This window comes from Colletes latitarsis, chromosome 8 (genome assembly GCF_051014445.1).
Source record: "Colletes latitarsis isolate SP2378_abdomen chromosome 8, iyColLati1, whole genome shotgun sequence".
Lineage (NCBI taxonomy): Eukaryota > Metazoa > Arthropoda > Insecta > Hymenoptera > Colletidae > Colletes > Colletes latitarsis.
In genome coordinates, this window is record NC_135141.1 from 27,675,011 (window position 1) to 27,697,610 (window position 22,600).

At 48.1% G+C, this 22,600-nt stretch overlaps 1 protein-coding gene across 1 annotated transcript in view; it reads left to right on the forward strand.

The window, feature by feature from the left end:
• The window catches only part of Dpy (fibrillin-like protein dumpy), a 106,211-nt gene extending 84,525 nt beyond the window's left edge, over positions 1–21,686 (forward strand). The window contains 53 exon segments of the mRNA XM_076771092.1: positions 37–351; positions 442–771; positions 850–1,155; positions 1,250–1,555; positions 1,773–2,084; positions 2,155–2,478; positions 2,557–2,871; positions 2,953–3,279; positions 3,381–3,680; positions 3,756–4,064; positions 4,151–4,465; positions 4,534–4,863; positions 4,931–5,236; positions 5,334–5,654; positions 5,725–6,030; positions 6,097–6,402; positions 6,472–6,789; positions 6,864–7,187; positions 7,272–7,583; positions 7,671–8,003; positions 8,072–8,374; positions 8,449–8,754; positions 8,879–9,196; positions 9,276–9,602; positions 9,679–9,990; positions 10,068–10,388; positions 10,601–10,906; positions 10,999–11,298; positions 11,378–11,701; positions 12,155–12,475; positions 12,557–12,877; positions 13,000–13,269; positions 13,357–13,545; positions 13,621–13,974; positions 14,046–14,258; positions 14,326–14,523; positions 14,585–14,779; positions 14,849–15,217; positions 15,279–15,491; positions 15,582–15,773; positions 15,855–16,067; positions 16,143–16,325; positions 16,418–17,005; positions 17,085–18,032; positions 18,105–18,473; positions 18,545–18,745; positions 18,819–19,067; positions 19,176–19,364; positions 19,440–19,678; positions 19,804–20,074; positions 20,153–20,391; positions 20,482–20,668; positions 20,754–21,686. Coding sequence (XP_076627207.1) covers positions 37–351; positions 442–771; positions 850–1,155; positions 1,250–1,555; positions 1,773–2,084; positions 2,155–2,478; positions 2,557–2,871; positions 2,953–3,279; positions 3,381–3,680; positions 3,756–4,064; positions 4,151–4,465; positions 4,534–4,863; positions 4,931–5,236; positions 5,334–5,654; positions 5,725–6,030; positions 6,097–6,402; positions 6,472–6,789; positions 6,864–7,187; positions 7,272–7,583; positions 7,671–8,003; positions 8,072–8,374; positions 8,449–8,754; positions 8,879–9,196; positions 9,276–9,602; positions 9,679–9,990; positions 10,068–10,388; positions 10,601–10,906; positions 10,999–11,298; positions 11,378–11,701; positions 12,155–12,475; positions 12,557–12,877; positions 13,000–13,269; positions 13,357–13,545; positions 13,621–13,974; positions 14,046–14,258; positions 14,326–14,523; positions 14,585–14,779; positions 14,849–15,217; positions 15,279–15,491; positions 15,582–15,773; positions 15,855–16,067; positions 16,143–16,325; positions 16,418–17,005; positions 17,085–18,032; positions 18,105–18,473; positions 18,545–18,745; positions 18,819–19,067; positions 19,176–19,364; positions 19,440–19,678; positions 19,804–20,074; positions 20,153–20,391; positions 20,482–20,668; positions 20,754–20,992 — 16,082 coding nt within the window. The 3' untranslated portion in view covers positions 20,993–21,686.
• The last annotated feature ends 914 nt before the right edge of the window (positions 21,687–22,600 follow it).

Consider the following 22,600-nt stretch of genomic DNA (forward strand, 5'->3'; position numbering starts at 1 on the left):
CCGTGCATTGCTGTAACAGCTCGATCTCTTCCCCAGTGATAGTCCCGGTAAAAGAGAACGTATGTAACCCGTCGCCCTGCGGACCTAACAGCCAGTGCAAAGAAGTCTCTGGCCAGGCTGTGTGTTCGTGCCTACGAACCTACGTTGGCACTCCACCTGGATGTAGACCCGAGTGCGTAGCTAGTTCCGAGTGCCCCACCCAGCTCGCGTGCAAGGACTACAAATGCGTGAACCCGTGCCCGAGCCCCTGCGGATTTAACACCAAGTGCATCGTGGTTAACCACAGTCCAATCTGTAGTTGCATGCCCGGATACAGTGGAGATCCGTTCACTACCTGTACACCTATTCCACGTAAGATGTTCCACCAGTTCCACATAACATTTTTAAATCCACGCATCAATAGGGCCCGAATTATCATCGTCCATTAATCACAACTTTTAGCAGTCGCAATCTCTGGCCCAACGGAAAGAGACCCGTGCGTGCCATCCCCGTGTGGCAATTTCGCCCAGTGCAGAAACGTTCGTGGATCTCCTGCTTGCACGTGCTTAGAAAGCTACATCGGTCAGCCGCCCAACTGCAGACCGGAGTGCACAATCAATTCCGAATGTCAAAGCGACATGGCCTGCATCAACATGAAGTGCAGAGACCCGTGCCCTGGTTCCTGTGGTTCCGGTGCGTCGTGTGCGGTCGTTAACCACATTCCCATGTGCAACTGCCCCGAGGATTTCACTGGAAATCCGTTCACCCTTTGTCAGTTGCTGCCGGCGAAACGTAAGGAGCCTGTGTTACCTTTTATATTTGAACGCTTCATACAGAAATAACATTTTTACACCTCGTTTGACATTACAGCTCCATCGACGCCAGTAGAAGATGAATGTAACCCATTACCCTGTGGCCCCAACACCGCGTGCACGAATGGCGTTTGCACGTGTCTAGCTGAATTCCAAGGAAACCCGTATCTAGGATGCCGACCCGAATGTGTCCTGAACTCAGACTGTCCCAGAGACAGAGCCTGCTTGCGTAATAAGTGTATGGACCCTTGCCCAGGAATCTGTGGTTTCAGTGCCATTTGTACAGTTATCAATCACGTGCCAATGTGTAGCTGCCCTGGAAACATGACCGGCAATGCGTTTAGTCAGTGCACCCCTCTGAAAGGTATTCCATCATCTCCTGCATGAGACTTTCTTGATACAGAAACTTGCATGGTCCCGCAGAATTCAAATAATCCTGGTACTTTTTCTTTTGTCAGATATGATACCCACTAATCCGTGTAGCCCGACGCCTTGCGGGCCCAATAGCGAATGCCGCACCGTAAACGGTCAAGCCGTTTGTTCGTGCATCAGAGGATATTTAGGAAGCCCACCAACCTGTAGACCCGAGTGCATTGTCAGTACAGATTGCCCGCAAAACGAAGCCTGTAGTAATCAGAGGTGCACGAACCCCTGTCCTGGAACCTGTGGCATCGCAGCCAAATGCAACGTCGTCAACCATAATCCTATATGCAGCTGCCCGTTGCGATACACCGGCAATCCATTCATTCAATGCATACCCTTCAGTAAGAGTTTATTACCTCCCTGGTCGATTCATATTTCTATGCAGACTGATGGATCTATATTTAAAACAGAATCTGTATACTATTTCTCAAAATTGGCCTATCATCTGGGGCTAAACCTTTAGTTATGCTTATTCTGGATACATGTAGCTCCATCGGCTTGTCAAATTTCTCCTTTAATAAGAGTCTACATTCGCGTAAAACCGAAATTCTTTTCCAGTCGAAGAGCCCGTAGTAGACCCCTGTCAACCATCGCCTTGTGGTCCGAACTCCCGATGTCAAGTGATTAACGACTCTCCCTCGTGCTCATGCACGCCCGGATTTTCCGGAAGCCCGCCCAATTGCAGGCCGGAGTGTGTCAGCAACAGCGAGTGTCCTAGTCAATTAGCTTGTATCAATCAAAAGTGCCAAGATCCTTGTATCGATTCCTGCGGTGCCAGCGCGGACTGCCATGTCGTGAGCCACACTCCCATGTGCACTTGCCTCAGTGGTTACACTGGGGATCCGTTCACACAGTGTGTCTTCAAAGAACGTGAGAGCCCAAGAATTATTTCTGAAGCGATTTAGTTGTTAGGTTTTTTTCTAACCACCTCCCTTTACAGCCGTGTCGATTCCTGCGCCCACCGATCCCTGCAATCCATCACCCTGCGGATCCAACGCTGTCTGTAAAGAGCTGAACGGTGCAGGTTCCTGTACCTGCATCTCTAATTATATTGGCAACCCCTATGATGGATGTCGACCCGAGTGTCTCCTGAACTCCGATTGTCCCACGAATCAAGCTTGCATGAACAACAGATGCAGGGACCCTTGTCCAGGAGTTTGCGGCCGAAACGCCGAATGCCACATTGTTAATCACCTGCCAGTGTGCGAATGTTACCCTAGACACACTGGGAACGCGTTTGTCCTCTGTTTACCACTTCAGCCAGGTAGGTTATATCCCAAGAACAAGAGTCTCGAAGGGTACACCAAACTACTGTCTATAACACCGAATTATTTTTTTCTAGAAATTGACCAAACAATTAGTCGACCCTGCAATCCGTCTCCTTGCGGACCCAATAGTCAGTGTAAAGCAATTAATGGACAGTCCGTGTGTTCGTGTTTGCCTGAGTTCATGGGCAGTCCACCATCATGCAGGCCCGAGTGTACAGTTAGCGCTGAATGCGCCTCGAATTTGGCGTGTATCAACAGAAAGTGTAGCGACCCTTGTTCTGGATCTTGTGGCTCGAACACGAGATGCGAAACCATCAATCACAGAGCTATATGCGCCTGCCAACCAGGCTTCACTGGTGATCCATTAGTTGCTTGTTTCGATATACCAAGTAAGTCTCTTACTTAGCAGATCTCATCTTCCTCATGTCATCTTCCTAAACTAACGTTTCACTCGCAAATATTCGTTTTAGTTGGAAAACCTGCACTCGAACCGTCGTACGTGAATCCGTGCGCACCTTCACCGTGCGGACCTTACTCCGAATGTCGTAATATAAATTCCCAAGCTTCGTGTGCCTGTTTAGCAGACTACATGGGAACACCACCAAATTGCAGGCCGGAATGCATACGAAATTCCGAGTGCCCCAGCAATCAGGCGTGTATTCAGAAGAAATGCAGATATCCTTGCGAGGGTGTCTGCGGCGTGGGCGCACAGTGTTCGGTGATAAATCATACTCCGACCTGTACTTGCCCCGAAGGATACACTGGCGATTCCTTTGTCAGATGTTCGCCAGCATTAGGTATGACTTCCGCGTGAAAATTATGAAAGATACCACATCTTTTCACGTATATTTAATATATACTATCATAGTTTACAATTTGTAACGTTCTATTCTATTAGTGAGTATGGATCGGCCCGCGGATTCGTGTGCCAATTGCGGTACGAATACGCAGTGCGTAAATGGAGCATGCACATGCTTATCAGAGTATCAAGGAGACCCGTACATAGGTTGTCGTCCAGAATGTGTCCTAAATTCAGACTGTCCAAGAGACAGAGCTTGCATCAAGAGCAAATGTAACGATCCATGCGCTGGAACCTGTGGTCAGAATGCGTTGTGTTCTGTCGTCAATCACGTTCCAGTTTGCACTTGTCCGTCAGGAACATCTGGAAACGCGTTCGTAGTTTGCTCCCCGGTGCAAGGTATTCATTTTACTCGAATAGCTGGATAATCAATCATTAAATACTGTCTAATTCACATTATTTTTATCCTATAAGCAGTAGAAACACCCATAGACCCGTGCAACCCATCACCCTGCGGGCCCAACAGTCAGTGCAGGAAGATAAACGACCAAGCCGTTTGCTCTTGCATTCCTGGCTACCTAGACACTCCACCAAATTGTAGACCAGAGTGTATCCTAAGCTCCGACTGTCCATCCAACATGGCCTGCAATAATCAAAAGTGTATTTATCCTTGCCCTGGCACTTGTGGTATAAGGGCCGAGTGTGTCGTAGTGAACCATAATCCAATCTGTAGCTGTCCACCGGATCTGACAGGCAATCCCTTCACCGTCTGTATCAGGAAACGTGAGTACCTGAATTCAATCGTTCGAGAATCGATTAGCAATCATCGTAGAAAGCAAAGATCACTGTTATTTTATTCCCATCGACAGTGGAAGAGTCACCAGTTCTGAACCCATGCGCACCATCACCCTGCGGTCCAAATAGTCGATGCCAGGTCTTAAATAATTCACCATCTTGCTCTTGCTTACCCGAGTTCCTTGGATCCCCGCCAAACTGTAAGCCAGAGTGCATAAGCAACAGCGAGTGCTCCACGCACTTAGCTTGTATCAATCAGAAATGTCGCGATCCTTGTCCCGGATCCTGCGGCTCTAACGCTGAATGCAGAGTAATAAGTCATACGCCTATGTGTGTCTGTTCTTATGGTTTCGTTGGTGATCCATTTATTCAGTGTCTTCCTAGACCAGGTAAGCTATACCTCTGGATAAATAAGTGAAGTAATCACAAAGTACTTAGAAAAAAAATATCTTTGTAGCAATCGAAGACACCGGTAAGAAACCTACGCCCTGTGTGCCGTCTCCCTGCGGATCTAACGCAATGTGTAATGAACTGAACGGCGCTGCATCCTGCAAGTGTATGCCAGATTACTACGGTAACCCCTACGAGGGCTGTCGACCAGAATGCACCATCAATTCCGACTGTACAGCCGATCGAGCTTGCGTTAAATCAAAATGTCAGAACCCTTGTCCAGGATTCTGCGGCTACAACGCACTCTGTCAGGTTGTGAATCACGCTCCGCTTTGTACTTGCCAATTCGGTTACACAGGCGATCCATTTGTCCAGTGCAATATCGTTCAGGAGCAACGTGAGTGATCGATGCTTCGAAACAACCTTGATCTTCATCATTATCTATCGTGAATGTCTTCTTCTAGCGAAACCAGCCGATCCTTGTAGCGTATCACCCTGCGGACTTAACAGTCAATGTCGAGTGTCTAACGGACAGGCTATTTGTTCCTGTTCACCCACGTTCATTGGAACCCCGCCGATGTGTAGACCGGAGTGCACAGTCAGCTCGGATTGTGCTACAAATCGTGCTTGCAAGAACCGTAAATGTGTGGATCCTTGTCCAGGTATTTGCGGTATCAACGCGAGATGCGAGACGATAAATCATAGTCCGATCTGTAGCTGCAATCCCGGCTTGACCGGCGACCCGTTCGTGAGATGTTTCAAAGTTCCAAGTGAGTATCGCGTTCGTTTAACCCATAACCTGAACCGGCAATTACTAGACCCAATAGATTCGATCGAACGATTTCTAACGATAATGTTTGCCTCCAGCGGTGTCCGAGCCCATAAATCCTTGCGTCCCATCGCCCTGTGGTCCGTTCTCCGTATGCCGTATGCTTGGCAACACGGAGTTGCCAAGCTGTTCGTGCATGGGCAATTACATAGGATCCCCGCCTAATTGTCGTCCGGAATGCACCATCGATTCCGAATGCGGCAGTAACAAAGCTTGTCTAAGACAGAAGTGTACTGATCCTTGTCCAGGATCCTGCGGTACAGGAGCACAGTGTCTCGTAGTGAATCACATGGCCGTATGCACATGTCCAAAGGGCTACACAGGCGATCCGTTTGTCAATTGCTTCGTAGAAACTGCTCGTAAGCATTGATTACCTTCTGTAAAATTAAAAAACTCTATGATTGATTCTAATGAATCAACCATCCGTAGCTTCACCACCAGTTCCTCAGGACGCTTGCAATCCTTCACCCTGTGGATCGAACGCCGTGTGTCGCGATGGCGCGTGTAGTTGTTTGCCCGAGTATCGTGGCGATCCCTATTACGGATGTCGCCCAGAATGCGTCCAGAACCCGGACTGCCCGCTGGATAAAGCTTGCAATCGAAATAAATGTTTCGACCCGTGCGTGGGCGTCTGTGGCCAAAACGCTGAGTGTGTGGTGATAAATCACACACCGATGTGCAGTTGCCCAGATGGAATGTCTGGCAATGCGTTCGCCACATGCCATCCGGTGAAAGGTAAATATTCGAAAGTACAGGTATCCTCTGTATAACACGCATAAACAAAAATGATTTGCTTTGCAGACCCAGTGATAGTACAACCCTGCAATCCGTCACCTTGCGGTCCTAATAGCAGATGTCAAGATTTTAGCGGCCAGGCAGTCTGCTCGTGCGCCCCAGGATTCATTGGAAATCCTCCGGCGTGTCGACCAGAGTGTATAGTTAACAGTGACTGTCCATTGAACGAAGCCTGTGTGAACCTGAAGTGTAGAGACCCGTGTCCTGGATCCTGCGGAGTGTCAGCCCGGTGTCAAGTGGTCAATCACAACCCCATTTGTAGCTGCCCTCCGGTGTTCACTGGTGATCCGTTTGTGCGATGCTTGCCTAGACGTATGTGTTCTTTACCATAGCTAAATAGTCTTATTCGGAAGATAACAATTTAAATATATTATTTTCAAGCGGAGGAACCTGCGCCACCGACAAACCCCTGTCAACCATCTCCGTGTGGCCCCAACGCAGTCTGTCAAGTGATCAATAACCAGCCATCTTGCTCTTGCAGAGCAGAATTCATCGGAACGCCTCCGAATTGCAGGCCCGAGTGTGTCAGTAACAGCGAGTGTAGTAGTCCTTTAGCTTGCATTAACCGCAAGTGTAAAGATCCCTGTCCAGGTTCCTGCGGTTTTAACGCAGAATGCCACGTTATTAACCACGTTCCCTCGTGCGCATGCATGAGGGATTACACAGGCGATCCTTTCGTTCAGTGTTCCGCCAAGCTACGTAAGTGTCTTCACAACGATTTTATGGGATGCAACAATTCAAAATCGAAGTTAACAATTTGTTATTTCCTCTAGCGATACCAGCGATTCCGACACGACCCTGTCAACCCTCCCCTTGTGGAGCTAACGCCATATGTCGAGAACAGAATGGCGTTGGTTCTTGCTACTGTTTGCCCGAATACATCGGCAATCCCTACGAAGGATGCCGGCCAGAATGTACGATTCAATCAGATTGTCCCTCGAATTTAGCATGTATCAATCTCAAGTGTCAGAATCCTTGTCCCGGTTCTTGCGGTGCGAACACGAATTGTCAGGTGGTGAACAACTCACCCGTGTGCACTTGCAACTCACAATACTCTGGTGACCCGTATGTCAGTTGCGTGTACAAGATGCCTTCCAGTAAGTAGCGCATTAATACGTTTATTTAAAAAAAAGTGTTACGAGTGGTTGTTACCACTTTCACATGGTGTCGACGTTTTACAGTCGAAGAAGATGAACCCGACGTATGTAGACCATCGCCTTGCGGTCCGAACAGTCAATGCCACAACGTCAACGGTCAGGCAGTGTGTTCTTGCTTGCCCCAATACATAGGAACCCCGCCCAATTGTAGACCCGAGTGTGTAGTCAATTCAGAGTGCAACTCGAATCTCGCGTGCGTGAATCAAAAGTGCAAAGATCCCTGTCTTGGTATCTGTGGCCGCAATGCACAGTGCAAAGTCATTCACCATAGTCCGATCTGTAGCTGTGGAAGTGGTTTAACGGGAGATCCGTTCGTCTTCTGCTTCCAAGCTCCAAGTAAGCTGCTTTCCGATAATGAAAAGATCAGATTACCCAAATTTAATTTATGATAGTCTGTACACTCGAACCCTCTTTTTTCCGCAGTAATCCAACCAGAAGAGCAGTACCCAAAAGATCCGTGCGTTCCGTCCCCCTGCGGTCCAAACGCAATGTGTCAACCGCTCGGCGACACACCAGTTTGCACTTGCATGAACAACTACATCGGTGTACCTCCCAACTGTCGACCAGAGTGCTCTATGAACTCGGACTGCACAGCTAATAGAGCTTGCATTCGAGAGAAGTGTAGGGACCCTTGTCCAGGATCCTGCGGAATTGGTGCTCGTTGCACGGTTGTAAATCATACGCCAGCCTGCACGTGTCCCACAGGATACACCGGTGATCCTTTCATCAGTTGTTCGTCCGTTCCTCCACCCGACAGTAAGAATAAAATGATCCTTCAAACGCTAGACTGTTTAGGGCAGTGTACATTGATCCGTGTATTTTAGTGATGGAAGTCCCGACAGACCTGTGCAACCCATCGCCGTGCGGACCGAATGCTCGGTGCAGCGACGGAACTTGCACTTGCATACCCGGTTACTTTGGCGACCCGTACTCCATTTGCCGTCCCGAATGCGTCATCAACACTGACTGTTCCCGAAACGAGGCTTGCATGCTACACAAATGCAGAAACCCGTGCGTAGGAACTTGTGGAGCAAACGCAGAGTGCAACGTGGTCAATCATTTGCCTATGTGTAGTTGCCCAAGAAACATGACAGGCAACGCGTTTATATCCTGCACCTCTCTGAAAGGTTGGTTCCCTTCGCTATTAATCTTCCTTATTCTCCCTTACAACTGTACCATTAAAATTTGTTGCGTTACACAGACATGAACATTCTTGACCCGTGCAACCCGTCCCCGTGTGGGCCAAACAGCCACTGTCGTTCCTCGAACGGCCAAGCTGTTTGTTCCTGCGTTAGTGGATTTAAGGGATCACCGCCTTCCTGCAGACCCGAATGCGTCGTTAGCACCGACTGCCCGCGAAACAGGGCTTGCAGCAATCAGAAGTGCATAGATCCCTGTCTCGGTGCTTGTGGACTGTCGGCACAGTGTACAGTTATTAACCACAATCCCGTGTGCAGGTGTTTCGATCAGTACATAGGAGACCCATTCATCCAGTGCACGCCTCCTAGTAAGAATCAATTCTCAACTTTTTTAGAGATCTTGGAAGTCTTGAAAGTCGGATGTACCGAGTTCCTGATTTTCATTAACTCTTTGTGTGGAACAAATTTTATTAAGAGTCGTTTCCCCTCTAGGCAGAGTACCAGACGTTCCAGTCAATCCTTGTCAACCCTCGCCCTGTGGTCCAAACGCCATGTGTCAAGTGACCAATAACTCACCCTCCTGTTCCTGCCTCCCTGAATTCATCGGAATTCCGCCAAATTGTAAGCCCGAATGCGTAAGCAACACTGAGTGTCCGGCACAGCAGGCCTGTATCAATCAGAAGTGTAGGGATCCTTGTCCCGGTTCGTGTGGCAGAAACACCGAATGCAGGACCGTTAGTCACACTCCGATGTGCACTTGCGCCAGTGGTTTCACCGGAAATCCATTCGTGCAATGCACGCCTCAACCAAGTAAGATCTTTCTGTCATCATATAGACATTGGTGAACCGATGTTGGATATAATTAATAACCCTTTGATTTCATCTGTAGTTCAAGATATCCCAAGCAAAGTCAATACGTGTCAACCATCTCCCTGCGGAGCGAATGCCGTTTGCCGCGAGTCTTACGGCTCGGCCGTCTGCACCTGTTTACCCGAATTCTACGGTAACCCTTACGAAAACTGTCGCCCCGAGTGTCTCATAGATTCCGACTGTTCGTTCAATCGTGCCTGCATAAGGAACAAATGCCAAGATCCGTGTCCAGGAGCTTGCGGATTCAATGCTGTATGCCAGGTTGTCAATCACATCCCTGCCTGTAGCTGTAGGTCGGGTTATACCGGTAATCCCTTCCGATCTTGCGGTACCATTCGGGAACCTCGTAAGTAATTCTCAGATGACAGGATACAGAGAACCTGTATTTAGATCAGAGCCTGAACCTACTATATTTCAAATAGTCGAACCAAGCGTTACCAACTCGTGCGTACCGTCGCCCTGTGGACCAAACAGTCGTTGTCAAGATGTCAATGGTCAAGCCAGCTGTTCCTGCTTGCCCACCTTCAGGGGAACCCCGCCCAGCTGTAGACCAGAGTGTGTCGTTAGCGCTGAATGTCCCAACAGCCAGGCCTGCATGGGTCAGAGATGCGTTGACCCTTGCCCTGGCGTCTGTGGCGTAAACGCTAGATGCGAAGTCTTCCACCACAGTCCCATATGTAGTTGCAGCGCTGGTCAGACGGGAGATCCGTTCGTAAAATGTTTCGACGTTCCCAGTAAGTGAACCAAACTCGTACATTGCACCTCGAAGAATATTTCTGGAGTTATCGTGTAACCGGGAACCATTTTTTAGCTATGGTTCCACCTGTACCTGTGAACCCATGCGTACCGTCGCCGTGTGGACCGTTCTCGCAATGCCAGGACATAGGGGGTATCCCGTCCTGTTCCTGCTTACCTAATTATTCCGGTTCGGCTCCGAACTGTCGCCCTGAGTGCTTAATCAACACCGACTGCACCAGCAACAAAGCCTGTATCAGAGAGAAATGCAGGGATCCGTGTCCAGGTTCTTGCGGAACAAACGCGTTATGCAATGTTATTAATCACACGCCAGCTTGCACTTGTCCTAGCGACTTTACAGGAGATCCGTTCACCAGCTGCCAACCGAAACCAGCAAGTAAGGATACATGTCTTTTCGTTCAGTATTTCAATCAATCTAAACCGAGCCACCAGAATGTCTCTTCCAATTGTGGCGACGCAACAAATATTCCTTGCAACGTACTGGTGTATGAAATGTTTCTTGTGCCCTCACGATTGGAAATGTTTAAGCGAGACAACCTGAATAAATGAAATTAAACGATCGCCGACTCTCCTTTCCGCAAACCACAGTTACAACTCCAACGATGTCCGATCCGTGCAACCCATCGCCGTGCGGACCAAACGCGATATGTCAAAATGGAATCTGTAGCTGCGTAAGCGAGTATCGCGGTAATCCCTACGAAGGATGTTACCCAGAGTGCGTGCAAAACTCCGATTGTACACGCAACAGAGCTTGCTCCAACAACAAATGCGTGGACCCCTGCGTCGGTATTTGCGGTCAGAATGCCGAATGTGTGGTGGTCAATCATATTCCCACTTGCAGTTGCATAGAAAATTACGAAGGGGATTCTTTCACTCTCTGTAGACCGATTCGAAGTGAGTTTTACCACCGTTACAGATTGCAGCGAGCAAAGAATTACCTAAAACACCCGGTCATTTAATAACTGGATCCTGTTACGTCTCGATAGAGCGCGTGAAACCTTGCGAGCCCTCGCCCTGTGGACCTAACACCGTGTGCCGCGAATTCGGCGAACAAGCATCGTGCTCCTGCCTCCCTGGATACTTTGGAACTCCACCCAGCTGCAGACCCGAGTGTCTCGTGAACACAGACTGCGAACAAAGCAGAGCTTGCGTGAACGAGAGGTGCCGGGATCCGTGCGAGAATTCTTGCGGTCAGGGCGCGTTATGCGCGGTCCGAAATCACAACCCCATTTGCAGCTGCCCCGCCCAGTATTCCGGCGACCCGTTCGTCAGCTGCTTCCCCATGAGTAAGTAACCCAACGATGTCCACCGTCTATTTCTTGCACCTTTTCAGACACTGTTAACCCGACGTTTGTGGACGAACAGAAACCCACGACCTGGAACCCAGCCTGGACCCGTGCAATCCCTCGCCGTGTGGACCGAACTCCCAGTGCACCGTGTCGCCCGCCAGAAAACAGTCCTGCAGCTGTTTGCCCGAGTTCGTAGGATCTCCTCCCAACTGTAGACCCGAGTGCCTAGTCAGCAGCGAGTGTCCTGGCGATCAAGCGTGCGTTAGGCAGAAGTGTAGCGACCCTTGCGTAGGACTCTGCGGCCCTAATGCTCTCTGCCAAGTTGCCATGCATTACATCCGTTGCGTCTGCCCCGAAGGATTTACCGGAGACCCGGTCACAGTTTGTTCCCCGATAACGAGTAAGAATTATCCCGTGTGACCGTACTATACGCGCCAATTTTTCACGATCAAAATACAGAGAGACGTCCCGCGACTTTCATTTTGGGATCCTTTTAACGAAGAAGTTTGTTGAATCTTTTTTTAGCTGTAAATATTGTATATAAAGATTGTATAGAAAATACTGCATGTAGACTATAGGCAGTACTGTCACCTTTTCGCAATCGTTTCTGCCTCTCTCTTCGGATCTTCCTCGAATCTGATACAATCCTGTTTATATTCTTCATTCTATATCGTCTCTCACAACTTATGTAAAGTCACGTACATCTCCAATTCGCGTGTTCTTGTACAGCCTCTGTTTCATTCACTGTATTATTTTTTTTTGTAAATTAACATATACAGTTTCTGTTTCATTAACTAATTACCGAAACGGCGCATTGAAGAAATAATTACAATGTCTTGTTACTTTATTGTAGCAACTCCTGCGCCACCGACACCATCGAGACCCTGCAGCCCTTCACCCTGCGGTGTCAACGCTTACTGCCGTGAAAGGTACAACGCCGCGTTCTGCGAGTGTGTGCCTGGTTACAGGGGAAACGCTTACGACGGCTGTGTCCCGGAATGTCTCGTGAACACCGACTGCCCGAAGTCTCAAGCCTGCATCAGGACCAAGTGCCAGGACCCTTGTACCGGAACTTGTGGCGTCGGAGCAATCTGCACCGTGTCGAATCACATCCCCATCTGCTCTTGCCCTCTACCAACAATTGGGGATGCGTTCACCCTCTGCCGAGCTGAAGGTAACTTCGATAATATTTATCGAAAACTTTGTGATCTTTAGCTCGAATTGAAATTGAACGTACTCGATCTTTATTTTTCAGAACCGAAAGAGAGAGATCCTTGCTCCCCGTCTCCTTGCGGTGCAAACACCCTCTGCGAGAAGGTAGGCAATACAGCGGTATGCAAATGTCTGCCTAGCCTGCAAGGAGTGCCAACGAGCGTCACAGGCTGCCATCCAGAGTGCGTGATCAGCTCCGATTGTCCAGGGGACAAAGCTTGCATAAACAACAGATGCGTGAATCCATGCACGCAGAACGTCTGCGGGATCAGAGCAACTTGTCAAGCGATCAATCATAGTCCGCTTTGCAGCTGCCCGACCCCGTTGATCGGCAATCCGTTCGTAGAATGCTACACGAAATTCGGTAAGTGTGATCTACCGAAGGCGAAACTGCAAATCTGAAAATGTACTGCAAGAAATGAATTAATCGAAGTAAGGTTCCTTCCAAAAAGTTAGAAACCACTGATATAAGGTATTCCTTTTCAGAAACCAATCCTTGCAGTCCGTCTCCGTGCACCTACAATGGCGAATGCAAAGTCAGAAATGGCGTTGCGGTGTGCATCTATCCAGAGTGTGTTATCAACGACGATTGCCCCCGAGACAAAGCTTGTTTCGCGCAGAAATGCAGAGACCCGTGCCTCGGTGCCTGCGGCATCAACTCGCTTTGTCAGACGGTCAACCATAAACCTGTCTGCTCATGCCCGGCTGGATTCACTGGCAACGCTAGGATACAGTGCAACGTTCCACCAGCCGATGGTGATTATCTCGAAATTAACAATCTTCCAAGGGTTGAATAAATATGTGCATACCATTAATTGATATTTGCATCTTGTATCTTTGCAGTACCAGCGCCAGAGTGTACCCAGAATTCCGAATGCCCCAACGATAAGACCTGTTATAACCAGAAGTGCGTGGATCCTTGTGCGTTGGACTCCTGTGGCTACAACAGCCGCTGTCACGTGCTGCTGCACCGGGCTGTATGCGTTTGCAACGAAGGCTTCACCGGAAATCCTCAACAATACTGCAGCCAAAGTACGTCTTTCAAATACGTGACAAGCAGAAATTTAACAACGCTTAATCTGGATAACCTTTTACCTCCTTTCACAGTTGGCTGCCGTGGTGATAGCGAGTGCCCGTTGACTCAATCATGCGTCAACAACGAGTGCATAGACGCCTGTTTGGTGACGCAATGCGGCGTCAACGCGCTTTGTACATCCGATGGATATCACAGACCAAGGTGCTACTGTCCTGACGGATATCAAGGCAATCCGTATCAAGTATGCGAGAGACCGGAATGTACCAACGACAACGACTGTCCATCTTCCCTGGCGTGTAGTAATCAGAGATGCGTCAACCCTTGCAACTGCCCACTGTCCGCTCAATGTTCCGTCATCAATCATCGACCTACTTGTCGATGCCCACCGGGTTACACCGGTGATCCGTACACGTCGTGTCTGATGGGTATTTAAAATTATTTTTATCTCTGAATTTACGTTCAACCTCCAGAGCTTACGTTCTTCGTTTCTTTTCAGAAACAATAGAACCGCAGCCCGAATGCCAAGTGGACGGTGACTGCCCCAGCAAGTTGGGCTGCTTCAATGGAGTCTGTAAAGATCCCTGCATCGAAACCAAACCTTGCATCGCTGGAGCAAAATGCTCTATCGTGGATACTTTACCAATGCGGACGATGATCTGTGAATGCTTGCCGAATTTCGCTGGCGACGCAACAGTCGCGTGCATCCCAGGTACAAATCAATTAAAAGTTATTGTAATTATACTGGTACCATCGTTACAACGTTCTCGTTCTTTCAGTGGATAAACAACTCGACGCAATCTGCCAAACGGACTCCGAGTGTTCTGTGAATATGGCCTGTTTGAACCAACGGTGCATCAACCCTTGCACTATCAGTCCCTGCGCGTCGAATGCAGAGTGTGCCGTAGAAAATCATCGTCATCAGTGTCATTGTTCTACCGGACTTTCCGGCGATCCGTTCATGAACTGCTATAGAGGTACTGAATTGATTGTCTGATGCATTTAAACGGTTAATACGAATGCAATTCTCTTTCACAGATACTGACGGATTCCCAGAGTGTACAACGAACTCTGACTGCTCGTACAACGCGGCCTGCATAAACCAGCTGTGCCAGAATCCGTGTCTAGGCTCACAGTGCGGTCTAAACGCTGAGTGTGTCACGGTCAACCACCATCCGACGTGTCACTGTCAGCAGAATTTCGCCGGTGACCCTCAACTGCAATGTTTCAAACGTAAGTTTAAAGTAGAATCACATAAGTTTACAGAATTGAATTACAACATTTATCTATCTTTTTTTTTAGCTGAATGCAAATCGGACAGCGACTGTCCCTATGATAAGACATGTCAGAACAATAACTGTGTCACTCCTTGTCTGGTCGATAATATTGCATGCGGTCGCGGTGCAGAGTGTATCGCGATCTCGCACAGAGCCCAATGCGCTTGTCCGCCAGGCACCCAAGGAGATCCGCGAGTGGCTTGCATTTCTACGGTATGCCACTATAACGAAGACTGCGCCGATCACGAAGCGTGCGACAGACTGAACAGAGTTTGTCGACCGGTTTGCGACGACGACGTCTGCGCGGAATCCGCGAAATGCATTGCCAGGGATCATCAACCGAAGTGCACGTGCCCCGCGGGAACCTCTGGAAATCCTTATATCGAATGCACCGGTGAGTAATTTTGTTTAGAGACGAGAAAACAGTAATAATAAAGTTTCCAAATTCCCTCAAGGTGTCTCCATCGAAGTGGGATGCAGAGAAGACGGCGAATGTCCGTCGTATCAGGCCTGCATCAACGCAAAATGTCAAGATCCTTGCCTGTCCTCGAACATGTGCACCGGCGATCAGATATGCAAAGTATTAAACACAGTGCCGCTTCGTACGATGATCTGCAGCTGCCCGCCTAATACCATCACTGACATTAACGGGCAGTGCAGGAAGATTGGTAAATATTACTGTTAATAAGTATTATTATACTTCTTTATCGCCTATGTCGGAAGCATAAGAGGTAATCATAATGCAAATTGCATTACAGTGCTGGCGGACGTTGATTGCCATCAAGACGAAGACTGCAGTAATTCGGAGAAGTGCATTGGCGGAACTTGTATCGAGGCTTGCCTTACCACCCAATGTGGGCTGAATGCCCAATGCAAGTCCACGTCTCACACGGGAATCTGTCAATGCGCGCCCGATTTCACCGGAAATGCTTATCTTGAATGCGTCAGAGGTGCGTTTCAAGCAATACCAACTGAAATACTGAATTCGGGACTGTTGGTTCCACTGAAAATTACAAACGTTTACGTTTCAGCTCCCGTTACGCCATTACCACCGGTGCGTCCAGAGTGTTACGCTAACAGCGAATGCTCCAGTGATAGGCAGTGCATAAACTCCTTCTGCGTGAATCCGTGCGTCGTCGCGGATCCTTGCGGAAGAAACGCACTGTGCCACGTGAACGATCACATTCCGGTCTGCAGATGCCCCGAAAACTACGAGGGCGATGCGAGAATCAATTGCATACCGCGTAAGTGTAAAATATATTAATAATTGTGTAAATGGCCACAAACGTTCGAAACAATTCAATGTTTCTTTTCTACAGCGGGCATCGTGGCCGAGTGTCACTCGAACAGCGACTGTGCTGGCAATGCTGCCTGCGTCAACAGCTTGTGCATCAACCCCTGCAATTGTGGGTCGAACGCAAAGTGCAACGTTGCAGATCACTATCCATCCTGCGTGTGTCCGCCTGGTTACTCCGGAAACCCTCAACTCGGTTGCTTCAAACGTGAGTCTTGTTTCTTGTTGAAGGGATGGAGCTATACCTTTGAATCTTACAGAATTTCTGCTAATATAATTCAATAAAATCTCTTGCCACAGTGGACTGTGAGTCGGACAGCGAGTGCAACGACGCAGCGACTTGCTACAACGGCCAGTGCGTGAATCCTTGCATCCTGGAGAACAAATGTGCCATCAACGGGGAGTGTTACGGCCAAAACCATCGCGCGGTATGCCGCTGCGGCCCGGGCTACCTCGGCAATCCGGAAGTCCATTGCGAGAGAGTCGAGTGCAGCGCGGACCACGACTGTCCTCGAAACCTGGCCTGCGACAGTGGACGCTGCGTGAGTCCTTGCATCGAGGACTCACCGTGTGCACAGAACGCCATTTGTTACGTCCAGGATCACGCGGCCACCTGTCGCTGTCCAGAAAATCTTCCGATCGGAAATCCGTACTCCTACTGCGAACATCGTCCAACGACGGTGCTCGACGAACCAGAGTGCAGGCTCGACATCGACTGCGCCGACAAGCTGGTGTGCATCAAGGACAAATGCATCGATCCGTGCCCGGTGATCAAACCATGTCCGGAGAACGCTCGGTGCAACGTTCTTGATACCGTTCCCGTGAGGACTATGACGTGTACTTGTCCGGAAGGCTGGACAACCGACGTGGACGAAGTCTGCAGACCGAGTAAGGACGATTTCAATTTAGGACAACGATTCAGAATGTCATATAAATCCTTTTATGTTAATAACGATTGTATTTCCAGTTCAAATAACAACAATCGGAGCCTGCACCACGAACGACGAGTGTGGCGACAACGAGGCCTGCATCAACAGACAGTGCAGGGACCCCTGCAACTGCGGTACCAACGCCGTCTGCCACGTGAGGGATCACAAACCGATCTGTTCGTGCGAAGAAGGCTATCAGGGCAACCCGGACATCGTTTGCCATTCGGTGGAATGTAGACGTGACAGCGAATGCGCTCTGGACAAGAGCTGCGTGAACAACAACTGTGTGAATCCTTGTCTGGTGTCCGACAGCTGCGGCGTGAACGCCGAGTGCTACCCCAACAACCACAAGGCCGACTGCCGTTGTCGCAAGGGATACCATGGAAATGCTTTGGACCGTTGCAGAGTAATCGGCTGTTACAGCAACGGAGACTGTCCTAGCGATCATTCGTGCATCAACCTACAATGCGTGGATGCCTGCGTCCATAGCAACCCTTGTTCACCGCTAGCCGAATGTAGAGTCTTCAACCATCTGCCCATTTGTCGTTGTCCAGCCCATCACGTGGGTAATCCTTACGTAAACTGTAAGCCGGAGGACAGACCCGAGTGCAAGGAGGACAGCGACTGTCCCGACTCGCTGGCCTGCTTCAACAACAAATGTCAGAACCCTTGCACCGTCATCGAACCGTGCAGCGAACCGTCAGAATGCAGAGTGCTTCCAACCCATCCTGTTCGAACCATGGTCTGTGTATGTCCCAGCGGTTACGTGAGCAGCGGTAGTGGAACCTGTCGAGCCACCAAACCGATCCTCAGCATCGAGTGCACCAGGGACACTGACTGTCCTTCGCAGAAGTCCTGCGTGAATGCCGTGTGCAAGGATCCTTGCGCCTGCGGGCCTAACTCGGAGTGCACCGTCGTTGATCACAAACCAATTTGCGCCTGCGACGTGGGCTACGACGGAAATCCCGATGTGGCGTGCACCAAGGGTAAGGACAAACTAGATACAAAGCTCGAATGGATGTTTGAACTAGGCTGATCTTGATTTGATTTTTCCCCAGTCGTTGGATGCCGCGCTGACAGCGATTGCAGCGGATCGCACGCATGCCTGCAACACAGCTGCGTTCCAGTATGCTCGCCATCGACCACCATCTGCGGGAAGAACGCCGAATGCCACGGTATCAACCACAAAGCCATTTGCGAGTGTCCGCCTGGACTTGGAGGAAATCCGAGGGTCGGTTGCACTCTCCTTGGCTGCAGAACCAACTCGGATTGCCCCACGAACAAGGCTTGCATCAACAGTCGCTGCGAGAATCCATGCGCGGTGAACCCGTGCACTGGGAACCTCGACTGCAACGTTTACAACCACGTGGTGGAGTGTGCTTGTCCCCCTGGTTATATCGGCGACGTTAATTCAGGATGTACCAAACGTACGAATTATATACACGCATGCGTCTTAAGGTTCTGGTGGTTCAACTAATTCTCTGACTCCTGTTTTCAGTAACGGAGAAGTGCAAGGCGGACAACGAGTGTCCATCCCAGACCGCCTGCTTCAACGGCGAGTGCATAAATCCTTGCGTAAAGATCCAACCGTGTGGAGTGAACGCGGATTGCAAGGTCCTAGATACCAGTCCTGTGAGGACTATGATCTGCGAGTGTATTCCTGGTTACAGAGGAAACGCAGTCGTACGCTGTGAAAAAAGTAATAATCGATCTACAGTGTTTGAATAGATTGTTGGAATATTTCTAAATCAAGTTGCTTTCTTGTTTTACAGCTGATATATGCCCGGTAGAGAAGGGTCAGGTCCGTGACGAGAATGGTAACTGCGTTTGTCTACCTGGTTCGGCTAAGGATGAGAACAACATTTGCATACCGTGCCGCAAACAGGCCGGAATGATAATCAACGAAGAAGGATACTGCGTGTGCGCTTTGGAGAACGGCATGATCATCGACGAGTATGGTCGCTGTGTATGTCCGACGGAACATGGATACAGACTAGACGCCAATGGATATTGTAAATTGGGTACGTCGAAAGATCGATGATCTATCTTTGTCGAGCACTGGTTGAAGAAAGTGCATTGCTCTCAAGGATTCCAAAGAGATTCTCGCTAATAAAACGCCTACCTTTCAGTTGACATAATCGAATGCAGACGCGACGACGATTGCGCCGACAACAGATACTGCGACTTGACCAGCCAAACCTGCGAAGATCCATGTTTGACGCAACTGTGTGGCATGAATGCACTCTGCAACGCTACCCGTCATCAAGCTATATGCACGTGCATCAGTGGCTACAGTGGAAACGCTTACACTCAATGCTGTAAGAACTCGTTTCATCGTAAAAGTTCTTCGATTTTTAAGCGTTCTGGTAATTAACACGATACTTGTCCAACAGACAACGGAAACCGAGGGCGTACCGACTTCCCTAGGCCAGATATAATTGTTAGCTGCTTATCTGATGGAGTACAAGTCCTCATACACCTTCTGGACGACGAATTCGATGGTGTTTTGTACGTGAAAGGTCGCAGCAAAGATGAACAATGCAGACGAGTTGTTTCCATTTCTTCGGAAACGATGCACAAGACTGAAATATTCAAAGTGGCGTTTGGAAATTGCGGACTGATACATGTAAACGTAGGTTCCCTTTTGCACAGAAATTTCGGTCCGCTTGATTTCCCTGCAAAGTTATCCATACTCGATGTAGATCATTTTGCATCCATATTTAACGTGTTAACGTCGTCCTCTTTCGATGCTTTCAGGGACAAGCCAGCTTCGTACTGGTCATACAAAAACACCCGAAACTGATGACATACAAAGCTCAGGCGTATCACATCAAATGCATATATCAAACTGGGGAACAAAATGTTACTCTTGGCTTCAATGTTTCTATGCTGACCACCGCTGGAACCATCGCCAACACCGGTCCGCCTCCAATTTGCTTGATGAAAATTGTCACCCAAAGCGGAAATGAAATCACCTCCGCTGAGATTGGTGACAATCTAATGTTGCAAGTTGAAGTTCAGCCTTCCAGTGAGTATAAAACTTGTTCAGTCTATGGATCGATACGTTCTATTTGCTCCCAGGCAAAATACAAACTTCGTGTTTCAGGCATTTACGGAGGATTCGCTCGAAACTGCGTTGCCAAGACGATGGAGGACAACCTGGAGAACGAATATATCGTGACAGATGAAAACGGATGTGCAACGGATCCAACAATATTTGGCGAGTGGGAGCAAAATCCTGAAACGCAGGCGCTGATGGCTAGCTTCAACGCATTCAAGTTCCCAAGCAGCGATAATATACGATTCCAATGCAATATTCGCGTTTGCTTCGGACGGTGCCAACCCGTGAGTACTCGTACACTGCTTTGAAGTGATTTATCGAACAAGTACTCTAAAGAAGATACTAATGGTAACCCATAACAACTGTTTTTTCAGGTCAATTGCCGAGGGTACAACGCGTTTGGCCGCCGACGACGAGACGTTGAATCCGAAGTTAACGATACGTCTTTGAGCGTCGCGGACAATTTTGAGGGACAACTTCGAGAAGAAATAACGATTCAATCGAATTTGATATTCACTCTGGAGCGAAGAGAAGAGAGGCTTACAGCGGATCCAGCTGAAAGTATGTCGATATGTTCTTAACGATGTTCTTCTTTAAACAGATTGGCCAAACATATTTTACTAATATTTAATATTTATTGTTTCAGTTGCTTCGGCGCAAAGAGTGGAGGATATATGTGTTTCTATGGTCGGCTTTGTGATAGCATTAGTTATTACAGCACTCCTGGCACTAGTCGCTGTAGCTATTGCTGTATCATGCTGGCTAATGGCGTACCGTCGCCAGCCAAAGACTGCTGGACCACTGCCACATCCACCAGAGTTCCCAAATCCACTGTTCACTACTGAATCTGTAGCTGAACCTTCTCCTGATTATCACCTATCATAAGTTTCGTAGGATAATTATTATTTTATAACGTAATTTTATAATTGTCATCGGAATGCATTTCTGACCGCGTCTCCTGCCGGTCGGTCTTGTATTTCTGTAAACGACTCCTCCAGTGACTAGCCCTCCATACTTTTCTTCCAAGGGTTCACAACGACGCGTCATATGAATCACGATATATATAAATATATATAAAGAGAGATATATGTACTATTTATGGTGATGGTTGCTTCCATTATCTACACAGAAAAAATTTTCCGACGTACCTTTTTTTTTCTATACTATACTCCCTCTATTTAGTCATTGGAAGATTCGTTCAGCGTAACACTGTGAATTTAATTCCTGTGTAAAGTCAAACGAATTAGTTTAATATAACTTTCTTACTTCGAAAGTAGGTAACTGTACATTTTCTCTAATAAAACGCTAATGTAATATTTTTAAAATGTTGCCCCATCATTCGTTGCGTACACGTCCGAACGAAATCGCGAACTTCAGGCGTTCCGGGGGCCTCCGCCAGTTGTTGGGCCTTCAAAAATTATCACCGACATCCCCACCGCTAGCTACTCTTCACATTACGCTCCGTCCAATTTTATGTGTCAACGAAAACGAAATACGATCGATCTACGGATCGAATGTTACTGTCACTATCATTCAACGACGGCTTCCCCCACCATCGCTTTAGACGAAAGTCTAAACTTGGGCATGTTTTTATTTAATCCTTATGTTTATCTTAATAAAAAATCAAAATCATAATACATACTTTCTATGCTTCTTACTTACATTCTCCTCTACCTTTCCCAATAAATCTTTAATTTTTGTAAATACTAAAGTTTTATAATCCCTTATAATTACGCGTCGCGTATCCCACGATTTAGCTTCAACTAAAGTTTCTCGTTCCGTTAGTTTCTCATTCCTTGCTTCGATCACCACTATTCCATCGGTTGGAACATGTGATCGACCGTCCAGTTCGTCCGAAAGATCTAGTCGCCTGCCAATGATAGATCGATTTCTAGAAATAGAAATCAATCTACCAAGGGCAGTGTCGATTCGATCCGAAGATCCGCTGTACGGTTCAGCATCGCGTCGCGTCGCGTCTCCCATAATTTAGCTTCAACCCTTTTTAAACGAAATAATTACTTGGTACAACTAAACTAGAAGATCGAGGGAACATTGCTTCCTTCTATCTCTCTAGTTTAGTAACCTAGTTTCTAATAATGTAAAGGGAAATCGATGGAACCTTGATTCCAACTATCTCCCTTCGGGTCTCCATTCGCAGCAACCTCCTCGTGGTGAGACCTGGGTAATATTATTTAACGTTTAATTAATAATCGTATCACTCTTAACTGGGTAATGCAATTATTAATTAAAAACTAAATAATATTAGCAAATTGGCTGCGATCCGCCTTGCATAGGTCATCGTAAATATAGAGTTTCTTCGCTAGATTATTTTTGATTATCATTGATTCATCAAAGATTCTAGAGTATTGTCACAGAAGAGGTATACGAGTAGATCTTTCACCCAATGCATTTTTTCGACCCATTTTTATGTGGTCTCGAAACCCCATTACTATTTTCATATCATTCGCAACGTTACCAACAGATTCAGAAATG